Source organism: Heteronotia binoei, chromosome 3, assembly GCF_032191835.1.
Source record: "Heteronotia binoei isolate CCM8104 ecotype False Entrance Well chromosome 3, APGP_CSIRO_Hbin_v1, whole genome shotgun sequence".
In the NCBI taxonomy this organism is placed as follows: Eukaryota; Metazoa; Chordata; class Lepidosauria; order Squamata; family Gekkonidae; genus Heteronotia; species Heteronotia binoei.
The window spans coordinates 158,377,133-158,391,978 of NC_083225.1; the positions used below are offsets into that span (position 1 = coordinate 158,377,133).

Below are 14,846 nucleotides of genomic sequence, written 5' to 3' on the forward strand. Positions count from 1 at the left end.
TCCTTGACACTGGGGACTGTCAACAGGTTTCGAGACCCAGACCGAAGTGCTCGCTGGGGCATATACAGGGAAAGGCAGTCTCTAAGGTATGCAGGACCCTGGTCATATAGGGCTTTAAAGGTTAAAGTGATGACTGGGTCTAGAAACTATTCCATGATTATACCATATCCGGCAATCCCTGTCCAGAAATACTGAAGATGCTTTTAATTCTTCCAAGCTCTTGCTGGTTGTCTTGGTGGATTTGGCTGCTCAGATGGTTTTTAGTCATTTTACTGCTAGTTTTGTTTTAACTATGTAAATTAGCAACTTCAAAGGGTTTTTGAGTAGAAAGGCAGGGTTGACATAAATTAACAGCTGTGTTGTATGTGTCTCCTCAAACACAGACACACAAACCTCACAAAGACCCCTGTAACATGTAGAACATACTTGCTTTAACATGAAGGAATGGCCAGGCCTCAACACTGTTTTGCTCTTAACATTATGGTGCAGTGATTAGAATCAATTAGGGTCTTTCCCTTCATGTTCCATCCTAGTCAGTGAGTGTGGTTTGTGGCAGTAGATATAAGTGATAATTCCATGTCTCATTAGTTTACATGCCTGTTATCTACTTGAACAAAGCAGGAGTCAAGTGGCACCTTTAAGACTAACAAAGTTTTATTCAAAATATAAGCTTTCGTGTGCTAAAAGCACACTTCATCAGACAATAGTATGGAATGGCAAGCAGTTCTAAAGTGGAACTATTTTGGCTAGTTGAATCTTAATGCTATTTGAACACTTAGGAGATTGAGCATCCACTCTGACTGAGCCAGTCTGCTGAAATAATCCATGTTCCTCAGTGGAGATTGCTTGAAAAGGAGGTTAATGCTCCTCCTGTTTGGCTTTGACGTTGGCCTTCTTTTTAAAGAGCATGCCATCCCTTTCTGGTGACTAACGCAGGCCTTTGCAGACACTGTCCAAATACATGAGAACTGTTGGCCCTTTTATACAAATCCTGGCAAGTCCAAAACACTATTCTGATGACATGCTGTGCTTAATGTAAACTAGTTGATGTTATCTTAGCTAAACCTGCACTGCCACTGTGAGGTCCTCAGGGAGAAAAGGCAAGAAGGAGCAACCGCATTGCTAATAGTAATGCTGAAATTAAAATGCGAAAGGGGGGGGGGGGAGAACTGCACACAGTCTAGGTACAGTCTGAGCCCTACTTTAGAGAGTGGGCAGTATAAGAACTGAATTTAATAAATAAATAGGTAAATAGCACTTCAGACTTGCTGGAGAACGGTTGTCATCAAAGAAAGAAATGTGCTTTCCTAAGATACTTCTCCCTATACTTTTTCCCCTTAAGCCCCTTGGAAATCCAGAAAGTCAGAGGACTTTTTTTAAATAACAGAAATGGATGTGTGTCACTTCTACTATGAACTCAAGTAAATCCATTCACTGCTGGACAGTAGTGAGTTATTGCTGGACCAGGCAGACCTGTTCTGGTGACATTGGGCCACTGTCTCATCCTAATCTATCTCACAAAGTTATTGCGAGAATAAAATTGAGAAGGGCATAATGAATGTGTAATAAATAGTCAGCTAGTCAAACAAGCAAGGCTGGTATCATATGCTGGGTAGGTCCTCCCCTTGCCAGCCTAGCAACATAATGATATTGGATTTAAGATACTGAAGATATTGGATTTATATTCCGCCCTATACTCTAAATATCAGAGTCTCAGAGCAGTCACAATTATCTTTACCTCCTTCCCCCCCACAACAGACACCCTATGAGATAGGTGGGGCTGAGAGAGCTCTTGCAGCAGCTACCCTTTCAAGGACAACTCCTATGAGAGCTATGGCTGACCCAAGGTCATTCCAGCAACTGCAAGTGGAGGAGTGAGGAATCAAACCTGGTTCTCCCAGATAAAGAGTCCACGCACTTAACCACTACATCAAACTGGCTCTCAATGGCTGTAGCTGAGAATGTGCTAATCCCAGGTGTGTTCACCACCTCCAATTGCCACCTCAGGAGAACACATGGCTGCACTTCTTTATTACTAAGTGATCACCTGTTGCAGACTGACATGAGCATGTGCATGCACAAGCCAGCTGTGGAAACTTCCAGTACTGAATGGCACACAAGGAGCTCCTCTCCCTACACAATTATTCTTCCCACCATTTTCCACAAGAGAAGTGCACACTTATTTCCTCCTGAGTCACTGAGAGATCTCCCAATAAAAGTGATGCAGAGCCCATGACAGGGAAGGGGGGAAGGATATGTGATTGCACAGATAACCACTTGATGAACATTACCTACTGTAGATCTGCTATCGTCATTGCAATCTCTGTGCAGTTCCATGTAGCAGCGACTAATATGGTCACTTACCAAGTAGATAACACTAACTAACAAATGCCACACCCCAACTTGTGATTCTTTTAATCTGCTAAAAAATATTTTCATGACTTTGCATATTAACTCACTGCCCACTTTAGAACTGCTTGTTATTCCATACTATTGTCTGATGAAGTGCGCTTTTAGCACACGAAAGCTTACATTTTGAATAAAACTTTGTTAGTCTTAAAGGTACCACTTGACTCCTGCTTTGTTCAAGTAGATAACAGGCACGTAAACTAATGAGACATGGAATTATCACTTATATCTACTGCCACAAACCACACTCACTGATACATTATGGTGCAGTGATTAGAATCAAACTAGGAACTGGGACACCAAGGTTCAAATCTCCAATAAGTAATTATGTTTATTTGATGACTTTGGACAAATCACTCACTCTCAGCATAACCTAACCTATCACAGGGGGTTTATGAAGGAAAAATGGGAAGAAGGAGGTCATGTATACTGAATTCCTCGGAGGAAAGATGAGATAAAAACTTATAGCTGTATACATTTTTATAGAAACACACATATATACAACAGGAGAAAGTTTTAATGAAACCATTCTGAATTGTTGGAGTTTTATTTATTTAGGTCCACCCCATTTACCTGAAAGGAGGACTTGGTCATTTATTTTCCACATGTCACATCCACAAGAAGAGGGGGGGTCATTTTAAATTCACACACATATTACAGTTACGTACAGTAATAAAAATGTGTAACCTCTAATTAGAGGGGTCATCTTGCAGTCCTCCCTCAATCTGAGAAAAAATACCTTGAATAAAAGTCTTTTGGAACTTTGTGTTGCAGGTACTTGTTGCACATCACCTTTTTAACAATAACACTTTTATGTTATCTCCTCTCTGTTGGGGATGTTCTCCTGGGATTCTTTGGCTCTATAATGTAATCTTATGAAACCACAGAATAGCCCACTGATCTTCCTTTCCCCCTCCCAGTTTTTCTTCAGAATCTGCCAGCCTGTTTCTGAAGGAAATGAGATATGAGCATAGCATCTCCCCCACCCCCTTAGAAGACTGAGATTTGAAGTTCTCTTATAGGTTTTTAGAATATTTTCTGCCCAAAGTCGTAATATGGTTGAAAGTGGTGAAGATGGTATTTATGTTACCTTTAAAATTTAAGTTTTGCTCGGGGAAACTAGCTTAAGCTCTCCAGCCATGTCATGAAATCTGCTTCCAATTGGAATACTCTGCCAAACCTTTAAGCTTGGATCCTATATGTAGCTCCACACCCACTTCTCTCTGTGCCCTACAATGGTGGAACCTCCGTTGCAGACTTCACAACCTCTGGTGCTTGGCATTCCATTTGCACTAGACCAGTTTTTTTCAGGGAACCCCAAGAAGCTTGATACAAAAGGAACACATCCTGCAATGGAGGACTGACTCTGTAGTGCCTGCAGCACTCTCTAGATTAGAACTGGTGCTATCTAGTGTACTGGCAAGTGGCCTGTTTTGAGTTTCATATTGAAATTATTGGTTGTTTTCTGAAAGTAGTTGCTTTGTAATATAGAAATGTGTGTATCCTGCTTTTTTACTCCACAGTATGTGTGTGGGCATAACCAAAGGACTGAATGGTGAGGGAAAGAAGAAATATCCTTGTTAAAATTTGGGATGATGAGTTAAATGCGGGCTTCTCCAAAGCAGCTACCTAACCACCAGTGCTTAGTCAAAGCCTTAAATTCACACCACACAGGTTTCTCTCCCTCTAGTGTCTCCTTTGAAATATTAGCCCCTCTGTGAATAGTCTTCAGCTCTTTTAGTCTCTGTTTAGAAGAATTTCCCATCACTCCTTAACCTTTCATCACGGGCTGAGCAGCTGTGTTGTCACAGTAGAAAGGAAGCCTGGAATGGGTCAGGAAGGCAGGGGATAGGAAAGAGACCTGAAAGCAGGGCTTTATCAAGCTTGTTTTTAGTGTTATGGCTTAGGCCTGCCACAAATAAGGAAAAGAAGTAACTCTCTGAATGTGGGTAATCTTCCATTCAGTGATTTCAGTCAACTTCCACTTGTCTGAGATTAAGGAACAGCTTCCAGAACAGAGGATGTAACTTCCAGTGGTGTGTTCCATTTTTCTAAAGTGAATTAATAGAATGCATTTTAACCCTCGTGTCCCTTTTTTGAGTTGGATGGGGAGGGGTGTGGAGAAGAGGATTCAAATTTTGCATGTACCCTTTGCTTCTCTGCAATTTCATGTCCTTCTACTGATAAGCAAAGACGCAGGAACAGCAATGTCAAAACACACATACATATATGTAGTTAGAGGACACATGTTACAGACAGGAGAATGACTGAATTTACAACAATTCAGTGACAAACATCTTTAGATGCCTTTGACTGTTCCTCATTCATTTCTTACCACTGACTGCTGCATGCTGTTTCAGATATTCTCTTCTTACATTTATGTTTTTCACCAGGCATTGCCTCGCGTGAGCTCTTCTCTCTTTTACTGGATCCTTTGCACACAGAGCACAAATGGCCATATACTCTAGTGGTAGCCGTAGCCTTGAAAGGCCCTTGTGAAGCTTCTGAGCAAATGCTTGTCTAACCTGATAACATTCATCCTGTAAGAAAGAAAAGGCATTTTAGAGATGTTGATTAATTTGCCAGCTACTTGAGAAAATATAGAAACAAACATATTTCAAACACACCTACATTATCTCATATAAAGTTGCAAATTATGCATAATTAGCATACACAGCCAGTAATTGCCCAGCTCCCTCCCATATATGTCACTCCAGTTTCCTTACATTAATTGCTAATGCACACAGCTGGTATTGTTCTAACGTGATGATTTCATGATAACAAGGCTCCTGTGCCAGCTTCACAATAGCACTAGCAGCAGCCAACCTCAGACGAGACATATCTGGTTTGCTGGGAGGGAAAAAAGAGATATTGGTGAACTAATTATGAAGGGCTATGCTGTGCAAGACCTCTCTATATATGTGCACACACAAACACAATGGCTTCTCTATCTAGATGTTATGATAAAAAAAATCCCTGCCATCTTCACAAAGAAAAGACTGGTCATATGCCATCTGCTATAGAAACTAGGGCTGAATTTACAAGCTCTGTGATTTGTATTTCTAGTTCACAGCACTGGATTGGGAACTAGACTAGCAGACTACCAGAAAGGTCAGTGTTAGCTTTCATAATACCAGCCACATGTTTTGGCAAGGACAAAGGTATTTTGTCTCTTCACTCTTGTCCTCATTGGCCTGTGTTCATATCTCTGGATAAGAAGTAGCTCAAAAGAACTGCATTAAATATCTATAATTTATATACCTAATTTTCCCCTGTTCTGTAAGGTCTCCATCACTGTGCAATATTGTTGTTAACAATCTCAGGGTGGATGTTCCTGATTTACTGTGGTTATTCTTCATTCCTAACAACCATCGAACCATCATTTTGATGGCCTGAATCTGTAATAAATATAAAGAAATAATAAAAACAAATTATGTCATACATACAAGACTGATGCAATAACTAGTAATCTAATTCTTAGCCCATACATATTAGTTGGTGGTCAAAAATGATGCCTTAGAAAACTCAATGAACCTAATAGGAGTCAAGTTGTACCTTTAAGACTTAGTTTTATTTAGAACGTAAGCTTTCGTGTGCTAAGCACACTTCATCAGACGAGGAATCCAGTACAGTGAGCAAAGCCCCATTTAGCTGGTAATCAGTGGCTCAGAATGCAAACTGGAGATTCTGAGCCACTGATTACCAGCTATGTGTGGCTTTGCTCACTGTACTGGATTCCTCATCTGATGAAGTGTGCTTAGAGAGTGTGCTTATGTTCTAAATAAAACTAAGTTGGTCTTAAAGGTACAACTTGACTCCTACTTTGTTCTACTACTTCAGACCAACACAGGTGACTATTTGAATCTATCAATGAACCTTGTTTACTCTGGATCATATTACTAGCAACCGACATAGCCACTTCATTTTATTCAGCCAGAACTATAGTAAATGGAGGACAAGCATAGACTAATAATGCTGAAAGTACTGTGGAATTTTCAAGCATGCAGGGCAGGACAAACCTCTGAAGGTATCTATGCTGAACTATAAGGAGGATTTGAGTGTTTGTATACACAGACAGACACACACATTCCCTTCCTCCCAAAAATAATAAAATATTTACTTCTAAATATGTGTACAACTGGTTTATGTTTGTTTACAAAGCAGCTGTGAAACTGAAACTGACAGAATATTGTCAGTAGTTCAGGGGAAAAACCTTCTGACAATAAAAATGTATGCAAATAAATTACTTGTTAAAGTGGACAAGAAAAAGCAGTCACAAAGGAATCCTACTTTATCAGTCCATATGTATCCTGCCCTTCCTCCAGGGCACTCACATGGCTCTCACCCCTATTCAACCATTAGGCAGAAAGTGTATGACTAGCCCAAGCTCCTCCACAGCTCTGTAGCAGAACAGGGGTCTGAATCCAGGTCTCAGTGTAACACTCTCAGGGGTGTCAGACTCATTTGTTATGAGGGCCAGATCTTACATAAATGGGACTTTGTGAGGCCAGGCCATGTGTGTCATAAAATGTAATGCCAGAGAGTGGAGATATAAACTTTATAAAGGACACAAACACAATTAAAGATCTTTTTTACTTAAAATGCAAACATATCTAAAACTTTTGCAATATTTTGTTTAAAATAGAAAGGTGGGGGAATAGTGACATCTGGAAATGCAATTTTTAAAATACAACATCAAGAAAAAAACACAAGGATCTCAGTAGAAATTAAAAATATAAAATAACCTGAGTCTAGAAAAACATGAAATGGCTGGGCATTGCAGGCTTCTCCCCACCCCACCCTCCAAAAAAACTAAGTCTACTCAAACTGGCAATAGCTCTTCAGGGTAATATCCTGCTTTGGCTGTAAGTTTCCAGGTTACTCACTAGGCACCAGTTCTCAGGTCCATTCAGCAGAGACAAGCCAGTTCAAAGCATCAACTATTTATTTGCAAGGACACAATTCCAGGAAGCAACAGCTTCAGCTGGTCATAGGAATGCTGGAAAGTGAAAATGAGCTCCTCACCACTGAAATACATTGCAGCACAGATAAAATTGCAAGGAAAATGTGGAATGGATTTTCCATTGAGATCTCTGGGCCCAGACAAACAATCTATCTGGGCGCAGAGCCCTTAATGGAAAATCCATTCTGCATTTTCTTTGCAGCTTTGCAAGCCCAGAAGAGCTTCTGCTGCAGCAGGCAAAGACAAGGTAGAAAGAGCTGGGAACTTTGGCAGCCTCAGAGCTTCAAAGGGTGAGGACAGGAAGGAGAGAAAGGGGGAGAAAAGAGCCATGGGCCTGATTAAAGCCCTGGGCAGGCTGGTTCTGGTCCACAGGCTGGACATTTGACACCCCTGCTTTAACTGCTACAGCCCACCACCTCAATATTCTATATGATATTCCTAAATTAAAATCACAACATGTCTACCATCTGAAAAGGTATATCTACAAACTACTTTAGAAAGGTTAGAGAATTAAACAATGCAAGAAATAAATGAGAACAAAAGTACAAAAAAGCATTTAAGGCATATCAAATATGCTTATAGTCAAGTACACAAATTAAATAAATAGGTTTTATTTAAGCAATTCACCTTTACAAGTGTCTCAGGAGAAACTTCTTCATCTGGCACCCAAAGCTTAGTTGTCTTTTTTCCTGGCATCTGAACAAAGTTTAACAATTTGTTATTTCCTCAGTATCTTATCAGTCTTTACTGAAGTGATTATACTTCTCAACACAATCTTTTAAAATTAAGCACATTGGGCTGCATCCAGACTAAATTTTTCATCAGTATAATAAAACTGTCCTCTCTCCTACTGCAGCCTAGTGATCTCCACAAAAATGCTACTTCTGTGGGGATTGTGGACCTTGAGGAAGGGCATGAGGAGGGTCTGCAGTGGGAAGGGAGAGCAACAGAAACTGTCAATTTAGTCTGTCAAACCCATTACATCTCCCAGTGCAAACAAAATGTGACAACACTATTGCAACTAAGGACAGCAATTTGGGTCCAGATGCACAACTGCAACAACTACTGCTGCTTAACACAAGCCAGTCCAATAGTATATGCTAAATGGATTCTTCCATTAACATGTAAAGCTATTAGAGATCTACTAATCCAAAAATATGCATATCTGATAATTCAGCTGGAATGTTATTTGTGTGTTCTGTGAAAATAAAAGCAGCAGAAATGAAGGATATTTGCATCTGGATTTTCTCTTTAAAACGTGGAATGAATAATAAGCTCCTAGGAACCCTTTCTAAGGTTTAATTTTTAAAAGGCTAATTACATTTCTTCCAACAAATAACTGCAGCAGATTGGTTCTGCACACATTTACTTGTCAAGAGGACACTGTGTGAATTGGTTTTCAAAAAATGGATCATAGTGTGAATGTAAAACATATGAGCACTCTAATGGTTGTGTCTGTTTAATTTTCTTCTGCAAGGTTATAGGGGAGAAGATAGCCAAGTCAGTCTTTTAACATGATTTAGCTTTTACATCTCTGTTTTGCCATATGTGATTTTAACAAGCTTAAATTGTTTTGTTACTGATAAAGAGAGACTAGTTTAGGCACAATCTGACAACTTCATCCTTTCCCATAGTTATATGCATATATTTTTAAAAATCTGATACACAAAAAATATTTTTATTGCTACTTTATCTTTTCTATCTCAACATTTCTTACTAGAGAAAAACAACAATGAAAGATTCTTACCCTATCACTCATTAATAAATCTTTAACAATAAAGGTGGCCACCAAGGACTTCAATGGGGCAGCAAACTGATCAGGTGCTAACAAGGCTATGTGACCGATGGAAACCAGAGGTGTAATCAAATGTTCAAGGTTGCCTGGATCAAGACTCTTATGTAACGGCTGAAATGTAAACATCGGTATAAATGAAGGAAAGTTCAAGATATCAAGGAAAGATATCAAGATAAATGAAGGAAAGTTCAAGATATCAAGCCTTTTTAAAATTTCAGTTTTTCAAACCTACTAACGAAATAAACTAGAAGGGCTTAAATGTTCTTTAAAACTGGATATCACATAATTACAGTAATTTCTGCTGCTTTTCACTGAAAAATTCAATACACTGGTGTTTTTAAAAAAAATGTACCTCAAATATCTGTGCAAATTGAGTTTCTTTGCTGGAAAATATTGCATGGATGCAGTGAATGGCATACTTGGCCTGGCGTGGAGGTCCTTTTTTAGCTTTGTGATGCAAAACTGGAAGCAAGGCTCTAAAAATTAAAAGGTAATTTTTTAAAAATCACATTATCAAACAAGGATGCTTGAAACATTTTAACTTGTATTTATGACATCTATTAATAGCAGCCTCTTGAAATGGGTCAAATGAAGGGTATATATACCTTGGCTGTTTCTTGAATGCAATGAAAACACTTAGTACAATAGCCCAGCCAAGCAAAAAACAAATCCCCACATAAACACACAACCAGATTGCTTAATATTTCTTTTAATAAGATACATATATAGAAGCATTGCAAAAGACTGTGATAACGGTTCCAAATCCAGGCCCCTCCCATGGGAATATTTCAACAACTCTGGTTAACGCTACAAGCACAAAGAATAACAGGTACACTGAGTGGATGGATAGGAAGGCATGCTTCTCATGCCCTCATCCTAAGTGAAAAAGTGGAGAAGCGCATTGTCAAAACAATCAGGAGATACAGATGCTTCTTGCCATAACCTTCCCTCTTAATTCTGTAATTTAATAAAAACTATAGTTCAATACAGTCACATCAAAATCAAAGAGCATTTTATTATTGATTTAAAAGAGAAGTAGGTTTAGCTAAGTATTTCTAAAGTCTAATTCACTGTGGAATTGTGTAGCGGAGCAGTATAAAACTATTCAACTCACGATCTGATGTGTGGGAAATCCTCTTCAATTTTGCTTCCGGTGTTTTTGAAAATTTGCAATGCAGCTTCAGCTACCTTTTCATCATCCATTTTCAGACATGCCAGGAGAGATTCAAAAGTTTCAGCTGAATGGAACGAGATAGGGTGTGTAAACGAAAGCACCTGCAAGAGTAAATGATAAGGGTTTTTTTAATTTTTTAAAATTCTCATGCTACTGTTGCACTGTTATACTTTATTCAGGCAGATCCCTAGTCATTCGTATGACTGAATGTTAAAAAGAAACAATAGCAAGAAAAATATCTGCTGAATAACAACTTGGTAGGCAATGACAGCATTCCAAATTATAACACGGGGCTCTCAGCTGTAAAGTTAAAATATAAAATACGTGAGACAGACTAGTGCAAAGACCAGCACCTTATTTTCTCCATTTATCATCAAGAAATATCTGACTGTGCAGCACCTTCATCTTAAAATAATGGGCCTTGGTCTAGGTAATATTCATTCATCCATTTCTTGCTTTAAACCAAGTCACCCAAAGCAATCAGCTTCAATTTTTAAATCACTCTTTCAAGTATTATAACAGATCAAAACCAGATAGTCTTGGTCTAACTATCTCAGAAATATAGTTTTCCTAAGGGTTTCAAATCTAGGGAACATGACTGGATCACACACACACACAGTTACCCCAATACAGAGTGCTGAAGTCACGACACAGACCGCACAGTTTGAATCAGAAAGAAAAGACACTATTGAAGAAATATTAATATACGGTACTTCTGCAATATTGCTGAAAACCATTTCCTTTCTACTTCAATCTGACACACATGAAAACGATTTCAAAATATTTGACTTAAAAAAAACTTTAAATTACAGTGACCTCCCCCCACCCCTCACTCAGGGACCCTACCACCCTCTTCATCATGTGGGTTCAGGGTTACAGGTAGGTCAGGCAGTCAGAATTTGCCACCCGTCTTGCCTCTTAAAAGAGAAGCCCAACCCTTTTGCACACTAGGTCCTCCTGCTCACTCACAGAGATACCACCTGACAGGTAACCCAGTCCCCTTTCACTCCTCATTCAGACATTTCATAGAGGTCTTGGGGCTGGGAATCAAATGCTGCTTCAGTCACAAGCTGCCACCATTTCTATCTCTCTCAGTCTATCAATATGTACATAAATCTTGCTTTGGGTGTGTATGTGTGCGCTTCTTTACCAAAAACCATACACATCCAGATTCCAGATCCCAGGGTTAATCAAACAAAGAATTAATTTTTATTTATGGCTTAAATACAACATTACAGTGAATCAAGGAAATAATTATAAAATTTCTCCACACATGAACTTTTGAACCACAGCTCTATTCAGCCATTTGGGATTCTTTGTTACAAGCTGACTTTCTCTCAGTCAGCAGCAGCCTGTTCTGCTACACGCTGGCTCAAGCTTATTGCTTCTTCCCTCAGCAGATTTTGATTCTAACTGAAGTAATGGTTCTTTAACTGTCAATCTCTCACCAACACACTGTCAGCTCCCATTGGTCTCTCCTAGGGAGAGGCAGAACTTAACCTGTCTGTTACAATTACATTTCAGTCTTAATGGATAATCATAAACAAGCATTATAAATGAATATGTAAACAAAAGCAAGGCATCACCATCTTCACACTAAAACAGTTATCACAACTGTATTTTACACTAAAGGAAAAAGACTGTTACCTTAAGCAATTCAAGACCTGCCCTGATTGCCTGATCAGTAGGCACACCTTCATCTTCATCATCTGCTGTTCCATCTATAGATTTGTTCACTTGTTTAATAAGAGCACTAAAAGGAAAAGACCACCAAGTAACTTGCTGATGATTCATTTCACAAGATATATGTCACTAATCCAGTTCACATTTGCTTCCTAGTTCAATTAGCACAATATGTTTGACATACACATTTTTGTCACTTTTTACAAAACAACAGCAACAAATATATCCTGAAGAGATATGGTGCAATTTAAACTGATTGTACTTATTACCATATCATTTTTTCACTCACGACCACAAAATCAAACTTCCAGTTTTGAAATTCAGAGCACCATCTGTATAGCACTTTTAATAACAAAAAACATTTTTTAAATTATATTATGCAATGTGTATTTTATATTAATCATTGATGATTTTAAACTATATGCTTTGTTTCCTGGTTGCTTTTTGACTTTTGAATGATCAAACGTTGCTAAAAATGAATTAAGCACATGAATATTCTAAAGACTTCAGTTGCGGTTTTTTTAAACCAGTTATACCAATTTACTGAATCTATACTGATTTACTGCATCAGGAGGAGAGGAAATCTAAGTTCCAACACGACTTAAACCCTTTAGCATAATACTGAATATATAATTTTGTATATCACTGTTTTATTACTTCCCTACCACACCATCAAATTAAAGTTTAAAGAGATACCTGATGGATTCTGTATCAATGTGCACTGGGGCTATCCTCTCCAGAAGGAACTTTATCATTTCCAGAAATGGGTTGGTCGGTTGTTTAGGATTGCCTAATTTCTTTGTAATTTCTCGCTGCAACAGTCATTGCAAATATGTTAACAGACAGTTTGGCAACCAAAATAAGTTATTTATTATTCATTTATTTATTTATTTATTACGTTTTACTTATATCCCGCCCTCTCCGCAAGCGGACTCAGGGCGGCTCACAGTATCATATCTACACAGTTAAACCAATAAAACATATAAAACAATAATTTACATTTTCCAGTTTAAAAACATATTACAATTTTAAAACCATTATATAGTGCTGAATCCATACATTATAAGCGGCATTAAAATTCCAAACAGTGATCACCGGCATTCTGTATGATGTCCGGTGGCAGCCGTCTTTTCGTCAAGCATCGAAGGCCGGCTTGAACAACTCGGTCTTACAGGCCCTGCGGAACGCAGACAGATCCCGCAGGGCCCGTATGGCTTCTGGAAGGGCATTCCAAAGCTCTGGTGCTGCCACCGAAAAAGCCCTAGATCTTGTCACAAATAACCTGGCTTCTTTTGGTCCGGGGGCAGAGAGTAGGTTTTTTGCCCCTGAACACAGTGCTCTCTGGGGGATATATGGAGAAAGGCGGTCCCGTAGATATGCAGGTCCCTGACCATAAAGGACTTTAAAGGTCAATACCAACACCTTGAAGCGAACTCGGAACACAACAGGTAGCCAGTGCAGCTCTTTCAGCACTGGCTGAATGTGCTCCCATTGTGGCAGCCTCATTAACAGCCGTGCCGCAGCATTCTGCACTAGCTGTAGTCTCCGGATTTGAGTCAAGAGTAGCCCCATGTAGAGAGCATTACAGTGATCTATTCTTGAGGTGACCGTGGCATGGATTACCATCGCTAAATCGTTTTGCTCCAGGACAGGAGCCAGCTGCCGCACCCGCCGAAGATGAAAAAAGGCAGATCTAACAGTGGCTGCTACCTGGGCCTCCATTGTAAGGGAGGACTCAAGGAGCACGCCTAAACTCCTGACCTTAGAGACCGGTGTTAGTGGCACCCCGTCAAGAGTCGGCAGATGGATCTCTCCTTGGACCACCCTGACTCAGGTAGAGAACCTCCGTCTTTGTCGGATTCAGTTTCAGTCGACTCAGTCTGAGCCAAGATGCCACGGCTTGTAGAGCCAGGTCTAGATTTTCCGGGGTACAGTCGGACTGGCCGCCCATCAATAGATAGAGCTGGGTGTCATCCGCATATTGATGACAACCCAGTCCGTACCTCCTGACAATCTGGGCAAGGGGGCGCATATAGATATTAAATAGCATCGGGGATAGGACCGCTCCCTGTGGCACCCCACAACTAAGAGAGTGCCTCTGGGATGCTTCCTCCCCGATCACCACCCTTTGTCCCCGATCTTGGAGAAAAGAGGTCAGCCCCTGTGAGGCAGATCCCTGAATCCCCACATCAGCAAGGCGGCTAGTCAGTAGCTGTTTTGTTCACTCTATTTGTTCTTACCACGCATCCTTCAGCCTGTTTGCATGAACACATTGGGCTAACAAGCATTTCCAATTGGTGCCTTATTTTATCATCGTCTTCTAGAACTTGAGTGAATTTCTTCATGAAATCTTGTGCTTTGCCAGGATCTGGTAAGTTTCCTTTAAGGAAGACAAAGTAAAGGATGTTCTATGGAATTCTGTATATATAATTATAATGTATATATAATTATAATTTAATTATAACGTTATAATTTAAATATAATTATGAAAAAGTTGTCCATTTAAAAATAGTTACACCAAGACTGGCTTTCAATGACAGGCAATGATTAGTAAAATTAACCTCAACGCTTTAATTGCTTATAAGGAGGGATAAGATGATTTCAGTAGCTCTGTATCATTGTTGTTTGATGGGTTAGCTCTGTTTTGCTCCACTCACCTTCCAATTTAAACAGGGGGTATTATTAAAATTAATTTCAAATTTTTTTGTATACACAATTTGCTGCAACCTTCACATCTTTCAATTTCATGTTAAAATCTTCACAGAAGGAAGTGGTGGGAGAGATCTTTCCTGCCTTTCTCTTCTCCAAGCAGCCTTATTGCT

At 39.4% G+C, this 14,846-nt stretch overlaps 1 protein-coding gene across 1 annotated transcript in view; it reads right to left on the bottom strand.

Moving 5' to 3' along the window:
• PDS5B (PDS5 cohesin associated factor B) overlaps window positions 1-14,846 on the bottom strand; it is a 98,345-nt gene that overhangs the window by 19,375 nt on the left and 64,124 nt on the right. Inside the window, exons 16-25 of the mRNA XM_060234711.1 lie at window positions 14,265-14,404; window positions 12,721-12,836; window positions 11,989-12,094; window positions 10,282-10,442; window positions 9,520-9,643; window positions 9,120-9,278; window positions 8,000-8,068; window positions 5,671-5,807; window positions 5,136-5,259; window positions 4,745-4,949 (exon numbers count right to left, since the gene is read on the bottom strand). Coding sequence (XP_060090694.1) covers window positions 4,745-4,949; window positions 5,136-5,259; window positions 5,671-5,807; window positions 8,000-8,068; window positions 9,120-9,278; window positions 9,520-9,643; window positions 10,282-10,442; window positions 11,989-12,094; window positions 12,721-12,836; window positions 14,265-14,404 — 1,341 coding nt within the window. The remainder of the gene's footprint in view (window positions 1-4,744; window positions 4,950-5,135; window positions 5,260-5,670; window positions 5,808-7,999; window positions 8,069-9,119; window positions 9,279-9,519; window positions 9,644-10,281; window positions 10,443-11,988; window positions 12,095-12,720; window positions 12,837-14,264; window positions 14,405-14,846) is intronic.